We start from the raw sequence: 18,857 nt of genomic DNA on the forward strand, positions 1-18,857 counted from the left end.
AATGGCATATCCTACCACTTTAAAACATGTATCATTTCTTTGTTCCAGTATCTGTACTGTGCCACAGCCCATCAAGCTAGATATTCCTCTTTGACGACTAGACCTCTGTAGCCATTAGCCACCCTCCCTCCAGCCTCTGTAAGCACTATTCTCCACTTCTACCAACTGGTTTTTTCAGCATTGAACATGGCCTTACATATGCTAGGCAAGCACTCTACACTGAGCAAGATCCCCAGCCCTCTGTTGTCTTGAGATACGGTCTCATGGTATAGCACAAGTTGAACTAGAATTCAAGCTCCTCTGATCTCTACCTCACATATGCTGAGATTACAGATGACCACCATGCCCAGTAAGATCAACAATGCTACCTTTCACATGTGAGAACATACAGTATTTTTCTTTTTGTGCCTGTTTGTTTCTCTTTTAATGTAAGATCCTCCAGTTCGGTCAATGTTGCCATAAATAACAGGATTTCATTTTTTGTAGTTAACAATGCACATGTCATACAATATAGTATGTATGTATACCAGTTTATCAATTCACCAATTGGTAGACACCTTGACTCTACATCTTGACTACTGTGAATAGTGCTGCAATAATATCTCTGACACACTGATCTCTTTTGCTCTAGATATATGCTCAATGGTGGATTACTTCATCAAATCCAGTCCTATTTTTAGGTTTTTGAGGAAATTCCTTATTATTGTCTCTAATGACTATCCATCAACACTCCATGAGTTTCCTTTCCTCACATGTGTGCCGGCACCGCAACTGCTCTACTTTTCAATGCCAGCCATTCCAGCTGAGGCGAGATACCACCTCATGATCTGTGTGTCTCTCATCAGTACTACTGAGACTTCTTTCCATGCTCTTCTTAGCCACATAAGGATCTTCTTATGAGTCCTGTCTAGTCAGACTTTGTTTATTTGTTCTTTAGATTGTTTTCACTCTTGTCTGAATTTCTTATAAATCATAGATATTACTTCCTGTTGAATGAATCATCTGCAAAGAGTATCTCCATCTTTGTAGATGGTTTTCATTGCCATGGAGAAAAATTTTAGTTCAAAGGCCCTACTGTTAACTTTGGGTTTGTTGTTGTTACCTAGCTTTTGGGCTCGTGCAAAATCTTTGGCCAGACCGAGGTCTGAAATATTTGCTCTATATTTTCTTTCAGTAGATTCATAGTTTTGGGTTTGTATTTAAGGCGACTTTTGCATATATTAAGTGTTAAAAGTCCCATTTCACTTTCCCGGATATGGATATCCATTTTCCCCAGCACCATTTACTGTTGGAGACTGTCCTTTCTCCAATAAATACTCATGGTGTCTTTGTTGAAAAACCAATTAGCTGGACACATACAGGTTTATTTCTGGTTCTCTGTCCTGTGTCACTAGTTTCATCCTTTTTTGTACACCAGTACAATACTGTTTTGCTTACTGTAACTTTGTAGTGTATTTTAAGTCAGATATTGTAATAATTCCAGCTTTGTTCTTTTCACCTAGTTCTTTGGCTATTCATGGTCTTTCCTGGTTCCATATAGATTTTATAAAGATTTCCCCCCATATCTGTGAATATCCTTGGCATTTTATAGAGACTGCACAAATCCACAGACAACTTTGGTTTTGCTTAATTCTTTTCAAATAACTTTGGATGACATAGATATTTTAACAATATTTACTCTTTTTAACATGTGACTTTTTCATCTTTTGGATATCTTTTTCCGTTTCTTTCATTAGTGTTTAAAAGTGAAGAGTTCTTTCACCTCCTTAAATTTATTCCTAGACTTTTTTTTTTCTACTATAAATTGGATTCCTTTCTTGGTTGCCTTTTCAGATAGATCATTGTTCACACACAGAAATGCTACTGATTTCTTTATGTTGATTTTACATTCTGAAGCTTCACAAATTTACTGATCAAGTTCCAATAGTTTTCTGGAAGAATTCTTAGCTTTTCTATATAAGATCATGTCATCTGCTAACAAGGAGAATTTTGCTTCCTCTTTTCCAATTTTGATGTCCTTGAGGTTCTTCCCTTGATCTGACTACAAAAACCACATAAAATTGATGGAAAAATGCAGGCTGCAGAAGTGTCTTTAATACATTTATATAAAACTTATAATCAATATACAATTAATATTGTTAAACAACAGCAAGAAGTTAGCAACAGAAATGGCTGGCCAGCAGGAGTCTTTGTTTCTAACAGGAGTGTGAAAAGAGACAAAGGAAAATTGACAGAGAACAAAAGGGCCTTCAGTTTTAATTACAACATTTTACTTCTTTAAATGATAACCAAGCTGGGCTGTGGTGACTCACACCTTTAATCCCAGCACTCTGGAAGTAGAGGCAGGTAAATCTCTAAATTCAAGGCCAACCTGGTCTACATGAGGCCCGGGATAGTCAAAGCTATACAGAGAAACTCTGTCTCAAGAGAAAAACAAAAAGGTAACCAAAGGCTGGGGGCATATATGGTATAGTATATGCTTAATATGTGACAGATGTAATCTCCACTACCAAAATTTTTTTAATCTAAAGGAAAATTTGTAGCCCCTGTGGTGGCACACACCTGTAATTCTAACACTTCAAATTAAGAGAGAAAATGATAATGAGTTCAAAGTCATCTTAACTACATAGCAAGTTCAAGGTCAAACTGGACTACTATAAGAGACGCTGTCTGAAAAATAAAGACATTAAGTAAAATTTTCTTCAAATTTTAAATGGATGTTTGCTCAAGTGAAAATGCCTGTATCAAACAGCAACAGAAACACAAACAAACAAACAAAAAAACCACCTCGTTTTAGAAGCTGTATTTGTAAAACTATTCAATTAATCTCTCTACCATCTAGCATCCTCAGTGTGACAGAAAACTTCAAGTATTTACAAACACAAAAAGCTGTGTACGTCAAGCTCCCTTTTTACTATGAAAATACTTCCCACAAAATGCTGCCAGAGCTACTAGTAACAAAATCTAGCTATGTACCTACCAGCTATCTATCAATCAATACAATCCTCTATAGGACAGGCAGGCCTTGAATTTCTGATCTCCTGCCCCAGTAACCTCATAGCTGGAATTACTGATCTGCACCACCAGCATAATCACCACAATCCAATGTGCCATTCCCACACATCAGAGCAGTTGAAATGGTTTTAAGTTAATATTAGTTACCTTCAGTTCTGCTGTTTGTTGTTTTGAATAGTTTTTTTTTTTTTTTGTCTTTGTTTTTGTAGCCCAGGCTGGCCAGGAATTTGTTATGTAGATGAAGTTGACCATGAATGATCTTGATTCTCCTGTATCTAACTTTCAATGCTAGGATTACAAACATGAACCAGCACAACCTGCTTCCCTCGGTTATTTTGAATTTCATGCAAATCTACTATGTATGCACTAGGCATACCATGAACAACCTACCATGGTAAGAGAATTATATAATAATTATGGGTCTTTCTACTTTGAACCTTCCCTCTATATTCTCAGTCCCACACATCCGTAGAGAACTGAGCGCAAGTTCCTCCACATAGATGAGAAGCTTCCCACCCCAGGAGGGTTTATTCGACTCAGTCAGCACCACAGAAGTATGTTAATGAGCACCAGGGGAAACTGAGCTTGGAACTTTGCTTAACCAGCAACCTGGGATGCAAGCTCCTGAGAGAGAGAGAGAGAGAAATAAAGCTTGAGTACAGCGAACTGAAAATGATACCCAGGAACAAGCAGTTCTAGAGACAGGAATTCAAATAAAACTGGCTTTGTCAAATTCACTGTTCTACAGACCCAAAGGCAGCCCTTCTGTTTTTGTTTCATTTCTGGCTCAGTTAAAGCACCTTAGAGAGAATATTTGCTCCTTCTCAAAATAACTATGGAGAACACAAGTGAAGTTCCATAAAAATCTGTTTTAAGCATTACCTGTTGGTGTCAAAGGGCAGGAATCAGGGTGTGTGTGTGTGTGTGTGTGTGTGTGTGCGGCTATGTGTGAGTAAGGTCTCTGTTAGTACATTCTGGAGACTCTGGAGATACATGGGTTTCTCTTTGTCAGAGAATTAATTGACTCAGCAGAGGGTTCTTACATGTGCACACATGGAAAATGCATGTGTGACCGTCTGTTAGTCTGTGTATCCATTTCTCTCTGGAGCTCATCTCTTTGTGTACCCAAGCCTGTGTTTCTACATCCTATGTCTGTAAAATGTTCTATTACAAGTCTTACTATGTTTCCACTCTTCCTCAAAATTCTAAAGTGGTTTTTCTTGACCCTCTAAAAGTTTCATAAAAGAGAAATATGAAGTCTACAATGAGTAACAAACTGGAATTCTGGCATGCACTCACTGGTACAAAACAGACTAGCCTGTTTGAAGAGCAAAATTCAGTTGAGCAGCAGGGATCCATCCTAACTATAATAAACTTTAAAAACTGTTTTTGACTATAATTAGACATCCTACGTAGATTTTTTTCAGAGTATCCCTGACTTACCTAAGTTTCAGATCAGTTCAGAATCTAACCATAAAGTAGAAGTTACCAGTTTATTTTAAATAAGCCTTGTGTAAATTGGGTTTGTTTGAACAAGTCCTAAGAGGCTTACAAATATCCAGAATATAAATTTCTGGACTTTTAAAGCTAGAACAAAGGAAGCATCATAAAGGTTCAGCAACATTGTGAAATCAACTAGTTTCCTGGGGTGATATACCTCAATTTTAAAACTGACCTCCTCAAACTACAATTCCTGCTTTCATTATTGCCCATATCAATCTAAATTATATTTACTTATCTCCCTATCTACATTTCCTACTCTCTTTTCTAGGACAAGAGCAGTAACTTGCTGATTTTACCACTCTAGGACTAAGCAGTGCTTGGCACACAATAAATAAATAAGTATACACAAAGAAGCTCACAGTGTATTAGAGAAGCAAGAGTTACTTATAGCCCAAGGTGTGTCTTTATCCCAGACTGAACCAAAACTTCTCTGTCACTCAGGCTGGCCTTGAGCTTACAGCCTGCTTCATCCTTCCAAGTGCTGTGATTATAGACATGAGTGACCACACTCTGTCCTTTATTTCTATAAAGAATATGAATTAATGTAGTAAAGATTCCTATTCTACTTCTGTCTCCCAAAAAATAAAGTAACCTTGATTTCATTAAGCTTCAGCTAACACAGCTTTGTTGAAGACAAATCTTTGTTTACATTCTAGGAAAAGAAGCCGCTCTTTAAACCTGGGAACACATAATGTCAATTTCAAAAGGTAGATACACACCTAAACCAGGGAAAACCAAAAATTTTTTGTCTGCAATTTTATCACACATATTCAAATCTTGGTAATGCCTTTAAAAAATGTTTTGAAAAAAGACTGCACAGGATACTCTTCCAACTTAGTAAAAACTATTAACAGATGAATCTCCCCGGGGGAAGACCACTAAGGCTCCAGTTTCTACAAAACTTAAACTATGAGACTGGAGAGATGGCTTAGAGGTTAAAAGCACTTGTTGCCCTTGTGGGGGACCCAGGTTCAATTCCTAACACCTACATGATGGTTCACAACCAGCCATAACTCCAGCTCCAGGAGATACGATGCCCTCTTCTAATCTCTGTGAGGGCCGACATGGATGTGATGCACACACAATCATAGAGGCAAAACACTCATACAAAGAATAAAATGAATAAATCCAATAAATAAAATGTTTTTAAAGAAGAAAAAAAATAAACTCTCAAACAAATAAGAAAAATTTGTTAAAATATCCAGTGTTCTTATGAGTAATTCATTGCAAGCCCTCAGTAGTAACAGGATGTTAACTTTTACTGTCATTCTTTTTTTTAAAAAAAACTTTTTATTTATTTATTTAATTATTTATTTATTTTTATTTATTTATTTATTTTTGTTATCAGTGTTCTTTCTACATGCTGGAAGAGGGCATCAGATCTCATTACAGATGGTTGTGAGCCACCATGTAGTTGCTGGGAATTGAACTCAGGACCTCTGGAAGAGCAGCCAGTGCTCTTAACCTCTGAGCCATCTTTCCAGCCCTTACTGCCATTTTGAATTATTAAAAATGTATGCTCGTCAGTCACTACTTGTACACTACTTGTATGGCTAAAAGTTAAGGGGAAAATGTTGCGTGTGGTAACCCCAGTACTTGCAGGCAGAGGCAGGATGATCAGGGCTTCAAAGACAGCTCAGCTGCCCAGCATGTTTGAGACTGCCTTCATTATATGAGATTGGTTCAAAAACAAACAAAAATCCAGCTAAGAAAGATAAGTTAAAGGAAAAGAAGCAATCAGAACCAACTAAAAGTAGGTAAAAAAAGGACGTTTTATTTGGGGACCAGTAATGCCATCTTGTAGTACAAATAGTCCTTGACCTACATTACAAAAGTTTTAGATAGACTAGAAACCAAAATATAACAGACACAATCATGAAAACGCAGAATCTGTTTATCAATGTGGAAAGGGCCAATTAGGACAGAAAATGTTTAAGCCACATGAAAACTACAGTTACAAGCCAAGGAGAAACAGAAGAGGGAGATCAGGGGCTTAGCACCCTGTAACAGCAGTAGAACCCTTGCCTAACGCGTCAATACCCAGCACCTTACAAATAGTAATAATAATAATAATAGGAAAAACATTGCAGCATATATAGAAGGAGTAGATATCCCAAATATTTAAAGAATGAAAAAGACCATCCACTGGAAGTATAGAGATTTTTACCCATTCTATTCACTGCTGCATCCTCAGGACCTGGCATACCGTTGCCCCTCACTCCATAAATACTTCATTAATGAATATAAATAAGCAGTTATAAGAGAAGGATTCAAACTGTCAATATATGCCTGAAAATATTCTCAGCCTTACAACAAAATAAGACTGTGAGTCAATAAGGTGTAAAAGAGATCTCCACATCAATTTTATTAAAAAAAAAAAAAATCCAGTATTGGTCAAGACAAACGGTGAGGGTAGAGTTAGCAGATCTGGAACAATGGTATTTACATGTTACAATACACTGAGGTATGGCTGCCTAGCCAGGCATGGTGACATACATGTACAATCTTAGTACATGAGGGAAGAAGACCTCCAAGACCACCATGGACTACGAAGTACATTGTTTGAACCCTCTACCCCTCTAAAAGTATTTTGACCTCCAAATTTTCAAACATTTCTACGTGAACACAAGAGAATGCATACATTTAAGCACCACAGGACTATTTATCAAGAAAGAGGAAAAGGGAACTGGGAAAGGTGGCTCAGAAGTTAAAAGCGCTTGTTCTTGCAGAGGGTTCCCAGTACCCACCCACACGGTAACTCACAACTGTCCATAACTACGGTCCAGTTCCAGGGGATCCACTGTCCTCTTGTGACCTCTGACGACACCATATGTGCAGGTGGCACACAAATAAATCTAAGCAAAACATCCATACACATAAAATAATTTTTTAAAAAGAGGAAAAAAGTTTTTTAAAAGAGAGAGAAAAGTTAAATGTAATAGAAAATGCTTTAATAAACACCAACTCAGCAATTAAAAAGAATGGGGGAGGTGCTGGAGAGATGGCTCAGCTGTTAAGTATTGGCTGCTTTAGCAGAGCACCCCAGGTGAGTTTCCAGCACCCACATGGCTCACAACCACCTGTAATTCCAGTTCCAAAGGATCTGATGCCCTCTTCTGGCCTCCCCAGGCACTGCATACATGAGGGTCAGACATAGCACAGAGGCCACACCCATGCACATAAAATCAAAATAAATCTTTACAAATTAAAAAAAAAAAGCTGTGACAGAAGGATCTCACCACTTTAAGGTAAACCTGGACTACATAGTAAGATCTTGTCTTTAAAAAACAAAGATAAACCGGGCGTTGGTGGCGCACGCCTTTAATCCCAGCACTCAGGAAGCAGAGGCAGGTGGATCTCTGTGAGTTCAAGGCCAGCCTGGTCTCCAGAGTGAGTGCCAGGATAGCCTCCAAAGCTACACAGAGAAACCCTGTCTCGAAAAACCAAAAAAAAAAAAAAAAAAAAAAAAGAAAGAAAAAGAAAGAAAGAAATTGTTTAAAAATAAATAAAAACAAAAGATATATCTACATGTATTGATATAGAAAGAACTTCAAGACAGTATTAAAGTTTTGAAACAGAACCCAACACTGTACATACAGTATACTTTTACTTATGTACAAGTTATTATAAAGCTATAATACACATGTAAATTCATAGGAAAGTCTAGAAAGACAAATGGATAGCAGAGGTCATCTCTGGGGGAAGAGATGCATACATGAAGAACTTCTGCTCTATTAAACTGAATTATTTTTACAAGAATATATTCAAGTTTCACTTGGATAATTAAAAGCATTTTTTGTGAGAGGTAGGGATGTAGCTCAATGGTAGAGTGTGTACAAGGCCATGGATTCAATTTCTAGCATCAAAAAATGAAGAAACAGGGGGCTGGAGAGACAGCTCAGAGGTTAAGAGCATTGACTGCTCTTCCAAAGGACCTGAGTTCAATTCCCAGCAACCACATGGTGGCTCACAACCATCTGTAATGAGATCTGATGCCCTCTTCTGGACTGCAGGGATACATGCAGGCGGAATACTGTATACATAATAAGCAAGTAAACAAATCTTAAAAAAAAAAAAAATAAAAAAGCTAAAGAAAAATAAGGGAGTGCCATTTAATTGGCAGAAGAAAGTTAAGAACAAAACATTTTGGCAATTAACAAAATCCAGTTTTAGGGAGCTAAAGAGGTAGCTCATCAGTTAAAAGCACTTGCTCTTGTAGAAGTCCTGGATTCAGTCCTAAGGGGTCCAATGCCCTTTGCGTGGGCACCAGGCAAGCACATGGTACACGTACATACATGCAGGCACAACATTCATACATATAAACTTAAAAGAAATAAAATTCAGTTTTATACACAAAACCATTGAGCTTGGTTGCACACAGGCAGGTGTACAAACCTAAGACTGGCATTCAAAAGAGAAGTCTTGGCTGAAGGAATACTTCTGGGAGTTACTGGAATGTAGATGATGATACCAACAGACATAAGAATGATGTGGTAACTGAGGGAGAAAATCCGATGAATACAATAGAGGTCCCAAGGCCAAGGAGGAAAGAGCAATAAAGAATGAGGTGCAGCCAAAAAAATTAAATGCAAACTAATAAAGAAAAGAGTGTCATAAAACTGGGTTCCGTGGTGTACGCCTATAATCCTAGCACTAGGGAGGTGGGAGCAGGAGACAAAATGATCCATCAGAAGCTCAAGGACAGCCTAAGCTCTGTAACGAGTGCTAGGCTACTTAAGACCCAGCCTAGAAAACAAAACAAAACAAAAAAAGAAGAGTGTCATGGAAGCCTAAGGGGCAATGTGTTTCATAAGAAACTACCAAATGCTGCCAAAAAGTCTAATAAGATGAGAGCTGAAGAAAACAAAACTCCATTTCCCAATCTAATGGGCATTAGCAGTACATTTTCTTTCAGGCAGAATTTAGGATGGGATAAGGAGATCATAGGGATTAAAAATGTATGCACAGAAACATCCTTTAGGAAGCTAGATTCTGAAAGACAAAAAGGAAGTTGGCAGGTTGACAAATAGTTGCCAAAATGAAGAAAGCAAAGCAGTCTGAATACTGACAAAATACCTGGAAAAAGAGGAACTAATCAGAGGAGTACTTCTTTAACAGTACTGAAAACAGTATGATTAAAGCGCCTGCGAGGGGACTTGTCTTTGACAGAATAAGGACATTTCCTCTACTGAAACCGTATAAAGAAAAGGATGAGTCCCAGGTACACATAAGTTTGTACACATACAGGAAGTACAGAGAAGTTCCATGTGGGGTCTTCTGGTTTTGTTTTGAAAGAGAAAGCTTATAACTGATTTAAATAGAGGAGCACATGACAGAGGAGAAATACAGTATGAAACAGTCATTTGCATTGGGAAGGTGAACTTAATACAGACAGGCATAATACTGCTAGACAACACTGACTTCTCATAAGGCTGCTGACTACAAATTCATCCTGACACTGATTGGTCCAGCTTTCAGATTTTCTCCAGCAACTTTCAGCTCCATGGGTCCAGGCAACTAGGAAGGTAGAAGGTTAGTACAACCAGCGCATTACTCCTTTTCACAAGCACTTGAAATCAACTGGAATTGAAATAAACAGAAAAGGAATTAACAGAAAGAATGTGAAATGGCTTCCAGGGTGGAAAACCTGTTTCAAGGATACACAGCTGAAAAATAAATAAATAAATAAAATTGGTTTGTCAAAGCTGTTAGGCGTCACGTGCTGGTGTCAAGCAAGAGATGCTGCAGCTTGATTTGCATGTTGCAGTTGTGGACACTATGTGACAACACTAACAGCACTGCCACTGTCACTTGGGACTTGATCTTGCTGCCTAAAGGCTGGTGCTACATGGCATGTGTTGATAATGGAATGTTAAGAAAAATAAGGTAGAAAGGCTTGGGGAATAGAGTTAGCTGAAAGGACGAAGACAGTGATAAAACAGCCGAGTATGAAGATGATGATGGTTGACCAAGTAAACAATGACGTGAAGACGCCCGGCGGACCCTGACAGGACAGATGCTAATGTCCAAAGGGTTACACAGAGCAGTCTTAGCAGCAGCTCATGCAGACTTCACATGGGAGTTTGGTCAGAGAGTAGGGGGTTGGCAATGTGACAAAGCCTCCCACTGTTGCTATGGGTAATGTTTCATCTCACTGATCCCAAAGGCATCACAGATTGGCAAAGCCTCAGGCATGTTAATTACTCGCTTTAAGCCTATATTTTCTCATCTGTAAAATAAAGATAATGCTACTCATCTGATAAAGTTGTTATGAGGATTAACAGATAAGACAGACGTCTGGCATGGAGTATGTACTGAGTAAATTATAGACACCGTAAGCACCATAAAGACCAAGAAGGGAGTTTCCAAGAATATTATTAAATCTTTTTAATAAAATTTAAGATTTTTTTTTCCTGTAGCTTTTAGAATTACATTTATTGCCTGATTTTGTGGGGGTGGAGGGATTGATTCATGTAGAGGTCAAAGGATAACTTTGGGGAGGTGGTTCTCTCCTTCATCATGTGGGTTCCAGGCATAGAATTCAGGTCATCAGGCTTGATGGCAGGAGCCTTTCCCTGATGAGCCATCTTGCTGGTCTTTCCATCTTTTAAAGTAATCAAAAGGTTCACACTGGAGCACTGGAGGTAATTGGTCTAGAGAAGTCAGTTTTAGTCTCTGATTTGCAATATTCAGGAAGGCTTTAAGGAAAGTATTACAATAAAACAACTAGTATTCTAGCACCCTGGTTTACAGAGGAACTCAGTGCCAAAAACTGACACAGTTTTGATTGTTGGAGCCTTGAAAATAAAACTTAAAAGTCACCAGCTATTAATACAAGTGTATAAGAGAAAAGAAAATAGCTAATTGTTCAGAATACAGCAATGGAAGAGGGAGAAAAAATTATGCATGTCTTAAGCTAATTTTAGAGGGACCAGCAGTATGGCTCAATGATTAGAGGCATTAACCACCTTTGACACCAAGTTTGATCCCAGGAATCCACATTGTGAACTAACTCCAGCCAGCTATCCTCTGACCTCACACACGCACATGTATAACACATAAAATATATATGCAATACAAGTTTAAGATAAGAAGTTTAGAATTAGAAGCTCACAGAACAAACTTTCTCCTTCGCTCTTCCTCGCCAAATTTCTAGCCATAAGTGCTAAGACTATAAAAAGTTCCTACAAATTTTATAAAAATCTTATGGGGCTGACTGAAACTGTCCATTGAGTGAGTGAATTTAGGCCCTCTGGCTGTATCAACCACATGAACACAGGGCAGGGTGAGGGATCTAGGCAACAGCTCAGCTCTCGGAATGTTTAGTGTGAACTCCTACGAGGCAGGCATGCATGACGCCATGACCCATGTACTTGTGAAGACTAACACAGGATGACCTCAGATTTAACACCAGCAGTCCACATAGAGGAGGCTTGTCTTTAAAATGAATTAATTAGGGGTTAGAGAGATGGCTTCCTGCTCTTACAGGAGACTCAGGTTCTGTTCCCAGCACCCACATGGTGACAATACTCTGTCACTCCGTCCAGTTCCAGGGTTTGACTCTCTTCTGGCTTCTGTGGGTTCCAAGCATGCACACAGCAAACATACAAACATACAGGTACTCACCCACTTAGATAAGGTAATTTTTTCATTTTTAGAGTAATTAACAATTTTTTGAAGGGCAAATATAGCTAAGCAGGTAAAGTCACTTGTGCAAATGTAGTAACCTGAATTTGATATCTAGAATCCGCATAAAAGAGGAAGAAGAGATCCAGCTCCATGAGGTTGACCTCTGGCCTCTCTCTACATGAACCCACTGCACATGCATGCCCCCATCTCTCTCTCTCTCTCTCTCTCTCTCTCTCTCTCTCTCTCTCTCTCTCTCTCACACACACACACACACACATTTTTAAAGCTCTGCCATGAAAACAGAAGGTATTACTTAGAAATTCAACTCAACAAAGACTCTGAATAAAGATTATTTCCCTCATTTTAGACATAGAGTAAAGAATTACCAGCCTACAATCCACACTGGCAGAGAAGCTAGTAAACAAGGAGAACCCTAAGAGAGAGATACATGGTCCCCTGGTGAAGGGGAAAGGGTCAAGATCCCCTAAGCAAATTGAGAGCACAGGAAGGGGAGGGGAGCTACAAGAATGAGAAGGGAAGAAGAGCAAGGATGCAGAGGTCATGAGGGAGCAGAAAGGTTGAGTCACGGAAAGAATAGAAAAAAGGGTATGTGGCAGGTAGGGTTTTAGTTGGGGTGGTGGTGGTAGGGGAGGAGGGGAGGGAGAAGGGAACTGGGATTGGCATGTAAATCAATCTTGTTTCTAATTCAAATTAAAAAATCTGAAAAGAAAAAATTATTTCCCCTCTTTCTCATTAAGAGAAAGTAGACTTTGGATTTGTTATTTTTTTCAATTAACTGAAAAGTTTTGATCTAGGTGTCTTTCTCAGGGAATGGAACACACAACTGGAACTTCAGCCCAGAGCAATTTCCTGCAATTGAAAGCATACACAATTTGGTAGATTCTGTTCACTCTAGTACACTGCTGTGTAACTTTGAGACAAATGTCTTAATCTCTGTTTCTTCAATATAACAAGGATAGCACTATCTCTAAGAGCTCTTAAAAGGATTAATATAAAATAATTAAATAAAATAGTGCATATCAAGCTGTAAATGCAAGGCCTAGTACAAAGTAAAGCCACCTAACAAGGGGCTGGGGAGATGGCCAGTGGTCAAGTCACTGCTGCTTTCGCAAGGACCTGGTTCCGTTCCCAGCATCCACAGGTGGCTCACTAGATCAGCCGTAACTCCTGTTCCAAGCACTCTACTGCCCTCTTCTGGTCTCCCTCAGCACTAGGCACACAAATGGTGCACAGACATACATGTAGGCAAAACACCTATACACATAAAAATAATTTTAAAAAAATACCCAACAGTAACTCAAAAATTTTAATCAAAGAATGATTTCATAGAGAAGGGCCTTAAAGAACAGAGGAAACTGACAAATCAGCAGAAAGGAACCTTTTCTTCAGGTCACAGATTCATAACTTTAAAGGTAAAGATAAAGCCAAGCATGACGGTGCATGCTTATAATGGAAATAGAAGGATCTGGAGTTTGAGGCTAACCTGGGCTGCATATGGAGCTAAGAAGGTCAACCTAGGATAAACAGTAAATCCTATCTCAAAAGAAGGGAGAAGGGATACATTATCAGGTTGCAAGTTAATTACAAATAGGTTAATGTCACTGATCTTAAACTGCTTCCCTGCATTAACTCTTCTCCGTATCTTCTAACTTCACAATTCTCTGACGTTCTACATTTGTACAGTTTTCTCCCATCCTCTTCCTGAAGCCTGACTCACTCTCCTCAATTTAGTCTTGGAATGACCTATGCCTTAGCCAGCCAGACCCACCTTAGAGTTTACTCAGAAATCTACAGGCTTCTGGGCGAAGACCAGAAGCCAACACTTAAAGAGTTCAGAAAGAGTCTATGTGGCACAATGCAAAAAGACATGGCTGTGGAGACAGACAGGTTTAAACACCACTGCTGCCACTTTTTAGATGGATAACCTTGGGCAACACACTAAGCCTCTCTGAACCATATTTCCTCATCAGTAAAACTGAGATAATGCCATTTGTATTTCATAATGTTCTCGTCAGGATTACAGAAATACCTATGACAATTCCTGGCACATAAAAGGCCAATTAATGGTAACTATTATTAGGGTCCAACTGCCAATTGCCTTACTGAACATTTTGCCAGGCAGTATTTTTCTAACTGGCAAGGGAGTCACACTACACTCACATTCCCATGCCTCTATCCAAAACACTCAATTTCAGTAATCTATAATTAACTGAGTCGAGGGCTTAAACAATCCAGGGCAAGAAAGCGCTAACATGGCTCAACTCATTCTCTCCTGACAGCAACAAAGCAAGTACAATGCAGATATGTTTGCCAAGAAAAATATGGAGTCTGTCTGAACATGGCCATTACCGACAGTAACGTAAGCATACACCAACTGAGGTTCTTAAGGCTTGTAGCCTTATTGTGAGGAAGTTGTACTTTTCAGAAACCCTCTTCTGCCTTGTTTCTCAATACTGTGCTAGCACCCATTCTAAGAACACATGGAAGAAATGCTCTGAACTGCTGTCATGTTCACTCACAGTGGAAGTTATTTTCCCATTTTATAAATGACTACTTGAAAGATGTTTACTGAGTTCACTGAGAGTAGGCCTATGAAGAAGAACTTTAAATACAAATATATCATAACCACAATGACAGTATCTTGTCTATAGAGTACCACAACTTACAGGGTGAAGGCAGGTGCCAAAGGTAAAATCTGAGCAAGTAACCTGCACCCCATCATGTTCATTCTTATGCCTAGTGAACTTGGCAAGTCTGACTCTATATATTTCCCTTCTGTGGCTGACCAAAGTAAACGGATAACTGATACACAAATGGAAACCATCAATGGAAATGTAATGACATAAATAAGGTTGTCTGGTAGTTACAAAATAACAGCAATCGTCAACTATCCACATAGCTAAAGGCAACTATTTTAATCCTAGTATACCCAGTCCCTCCACACACTTTTAATAAAGCAGAAGGGTTACAAGGACAGAATGACTTAACTAGATAATCCAAGAAGCAAGAAAGGCTCAACAAACCAAAACATCACATGACTGGTTCCTCGTTGAGTGATTTTCTACTTGGAGAAAATGTAATCTATTCAATATTAAGAAAACTAAACATTGTGCTCTTTAAAAACAGCAAGCCAAATGTGATGGTACACACTTCAGATCCCAGCACACAGGAAGTTGAGATAGAAGGATCATGAGTTCAAAGCCAATCTGCTTGGCTGGCCTCAAACTCACTATGTAGCCAAGGAAGACCCTGAACTTCTGATCTTCCTGCCTCTACCTCCCCAGTATTGGGAATTGGGATTACAGGAATGTATCACCATGCCTGGTTTATATGGTATTGTGTATCAAATCCAGAGCTTCTTGTCTGCTAGGCAATCACTCTACCAATAGAACCACATCTATAGCCCCTGAGACCTTGTGGGGGGGGGGGGGATATGGAGAGACAGAGAGACAGAGAAACAGAGAGACAGAGGAGAGAGAGAGAGAGAGAGAGAGAGAGAGAAGTTCTAGCCTGGCATTGTGGCAGCACCTGTAATGTCATGCTCAGGAGGCTGAGGCAGGATCCTAGATTATAGAGGATAGCCTCAGATACATAGTTCCAGGCAGCTTGGGCTATAGATTGAGACCCTAACAAGAAAAAAAGGAGGGGGCAGAGTGAGAGAGAAAGGAGAGAGGAGAGGAAAGGAAGGAGCCCAGCTAAACTCAGCAATATCCTTACTTATGTCATATAGCTGTATCCTTGCCCAGGACTTCACCTGCTCAACTTCCAGCAAATAAGATATTTTTTTTTTTTTGGTGTAATTAACATTGTAAGGCAAGTTCAGCCCTGTCTTCACAGCCTTGAGGCTGCTGAGTAAATCTAGAATCATGGAACATGATTTTGATACTGGGAGCAAAAAAACGGTGGCTCAGCAACAATGAAAATGTCAAAGATGCACATTTAGATTTAAGAAAACCAGACTCGCCTGGCATTGGTGACGCACACCTTTAGTCCCAAGACAGAGGCAGGTGGATCTCTGTGAGTTCGAGGCCAGCCTGGTCTATGAAGAGAATTCTAGGACCAGCTCCAAAGCAATATGGAGAAAGAAAACCAGACTCTGGGGTGCTGGCCTGTGGTTTTTAAACTTCTTTATGCAGAATCTATTGAATTATTGCCAATATGTATACATTTCGGAGAAGGTCACAGGATCAGGATCATACTTGAGACTTGGGAGAAATAACCAATTTTAATAACGGCTATCATTTAAAGTTCTATTATATGTACCAAGTTCTTTGTGAAGACCACATTTTTAATCCTTAATTATAATACATACCCTCATTTTACAGAAAAAGTGACTTAAAGCATTTGCAAATTATTAGAAAGTTAGTACTAGGAGAAGGGGCACTATATTCAAACCCAGGTGTATACCTGAGTGTAAGCTTCACACTCTAACAGTAATTTATTAAACATTTTTACCCTTAAAAGAACTGCATTACAAACTTTAGAAAAAATAATCACAAGAAAAAGATTTGGCCAAAGTACAAAGCATCTTAATTAGTGAGAAATATGCTTTGGATTTCCTAACTTTTACCTAAGTACTTACAGCCCTAGCCCAGGTTGCCTCTTTTAACTGTAATTCCTCCATTTAACTATAATTGTGGGGAGTAGGTGGGGGAGAAGCTTGACAAAACACTGACAGGGACCACACCAAATACCTAAGGACAAAGCATGTCCCAAAGCACTGTTAAATTCCCTTAGTCTAGTCTCTGACATCATTATCACCACATCTGAGAAGAATGAAAAAAGTTACCTGCTCTATCTAAGTCATGAGGTAATTGCAACAAATTTTCTTCGCTGGATCCAAGATTCACCTAAACCCTACAAAATAAACCCAATGTAGACTTCATATCCTTCATATCTATTGTTGTTCTAACAGAACAAAACGCACTCATTATAATGAAGAAAAAATATAAATCTGTGTTCATAGTGTGTCTAGGAAATTAAAGCCATAATTCTTTTTAGATGATCCACATCTCTTGTCTTTTTCCTCCAGTGCTCACTTAGCATGGAGAAGGGGCGGGGGAGAGCCGAGGGAGGGGGTAAAGGATAGTCAATGCATAAGTAATATACTACTATCATTGCACATTACTATATATGAAAGTAGCTGACAGCTGAGACAGGCTGCAAATGACCGCTTTCCCAGAAGTAGCAGCCTTTCTTCCTAACACTTTCTTGCTCACAATAAATGAAATAAGCACTCTCTTCATTCAGGATCTGGTGATTCTGGTGACCAGACAGACCTCTTAAGAGTGAGGCATCTCTTCACTACCCTTCTAACAGTCACGGTGCAAGGAAAACGCAGGGGCTAGAGAGGAAGGGCACAGGATCAGTACTGCCCTGTGGAAAGCTGCTGGCCACAGCACGGCAGAAGTCATCTTCTATCTGTCCAGGAGCCAGACCACACACTCAGAGGGTTGCCGCCTGCGCTCTCGTGAGCCCTAACTAATGCTTCCTCGTTCTCCAAGAAAAAAGATCTTGCTCTCCTTATCGCTGGAGGGAAGGTTTTTCTATGCCGCCCAACAGTCCGGAAAATTACACGCGGGAGTGTGCTGGGGGCGGCGGGTGTAGTAGTAGGTGACTCTCCTCCCCCTGCCTGCCTCGTCCAAGTAGTAGCCAACAAGAGCGCTACCTCCATGTTATTCGTAGCCAAGCAGCACGGCCGCGGCACCTGGAAGCCCCGCGTCCCCGCGCAGCACCGGGCGGCGGCGGCGGCCTCTCTGAGCGCCGGTTCCGCGGGGAAAGGGCTCTCGGCTGTCCGAGCCAGAGGGCATGGGAGTGGGCGCCGCCGTGGCACCGAGGGCCGCCGCTCCCCTCCCCGCCTCCCCGCCTCCCCGCCAGGCAGCCCGACCACAGTACCTTCTTGACGGTGCGCGGCGCCTCGGTGACCGTGCCGTCGGGGCTAACCAGGGCCTCGCCGCCGTCGCGATGCCGCTGATGCTGATGATGCGGGTCGCTCCGCTTCATGGCCGACGCCTGGGGCACCTTCCCGGCCGCAGGGCTGAGAGCCGCCATGGGCCCCGAGCCCGGGCCGGGGGCCGGGGGCCGCTCCGCCGCGGGAGCCGGAGCCTCGGGGTCCCCGCCGCCCGCCGGGGGTACCATGGCGCCCACGGCCGCCGTGCTCAGTCCCAACTGGCGCTCCGCCTCGGAGGGGCTCAGATCCTTCAGCTCCACCTCAGGCACCTTGGCGGTGGCCGCTGCTGACACAACCTGCACCGACATCACCGCCTCCGCTGCAACCGCCAGCCGGGACTCCAGAGCCAGCTCCCACTCGGCCCCGCCTCCTGCCTCCCTTCCCCTTCCCTCCCCCATGCCCCCACTCCTCCCCTCCATCGCCTCCGCTCCCACCCCTGCCTCCGCCCGCGCCGCCCGCCCCGCTGCTAGCTCGCTCGCCTCGCTCGCCGCCCGCCGCCCGCCCCGCCACCAGCCCGGCCCCTCCAGCCCCGCCCCACCCCGGCTGACTCACACGCGCGAGGCGCCACGGAACCTGTAGTACGCCTGCTCCGGGCTGCACGTGGCGGCAGGACTGTGGGACCTCAGCACCCAACCTGCACCGCGCGCGAGGGCAGGCCGCAGAGCTCCCTGGGACTTGTAGTCCCTTTGGCCTTCCTCCGGAAAGTGGTTCTCTGTGGAGAGGGAACTCCCAGGACAGC

The 18,857-nt window shown here is 41.2% G+C and overlaps 1 protein-coding gene across 5 annotated transcripts in view; it reads right to left on the reverse strand.

Annotated features, from left to right (window-relative positions):
* Window positions 1-18,806, reverse strand: part of Ahcyl2 (adenosylhomocysteinase like 2) — a 154,381-nt gene extending 135,575 nt beyond the window's left edge. For 3 of the 5 annotated variants that reach the window (XM_027391375.2, XM_027391373.1, XM_027391374.2), the window contains exon 1: window positions 18,064-18,490. In XM_027391375.2, coding sequence (XP_027247176.1) covers window positions 18,064-18,426 — 363 coding nt within the window. In that variant the 5' untranslated portion in view covers window positions 18,427-18,490. Of the gene's footprint in view, window positions 1-18,063; window positions 18,492-18,670 lie in introns of those variants that run through there. The other 2 variants (XM_027391376.2, XM_027391372.2) reach the window with 2 other exon arrangements.
* Window positions 18,807-18,857: the final 51 nt, after the last annotated feature.

This window comes from Cricetulus griseus, assembly GCF_003668045.3.
Source record: "Cricetulus griseus strain 17A/GY chromosome 1 unlocalized genomic scaffold, alternate assembly CriGri-PICRH-1.0 chr1_0, whole genome shotgun sequence".
Taxonomy (NCBI): domain Eukaryota; kingdom Metazoa; phylum Chordata; class Mammalia; order Rodentia; family Cricetidae; genus Cricetulus; species Cricetulus griseus.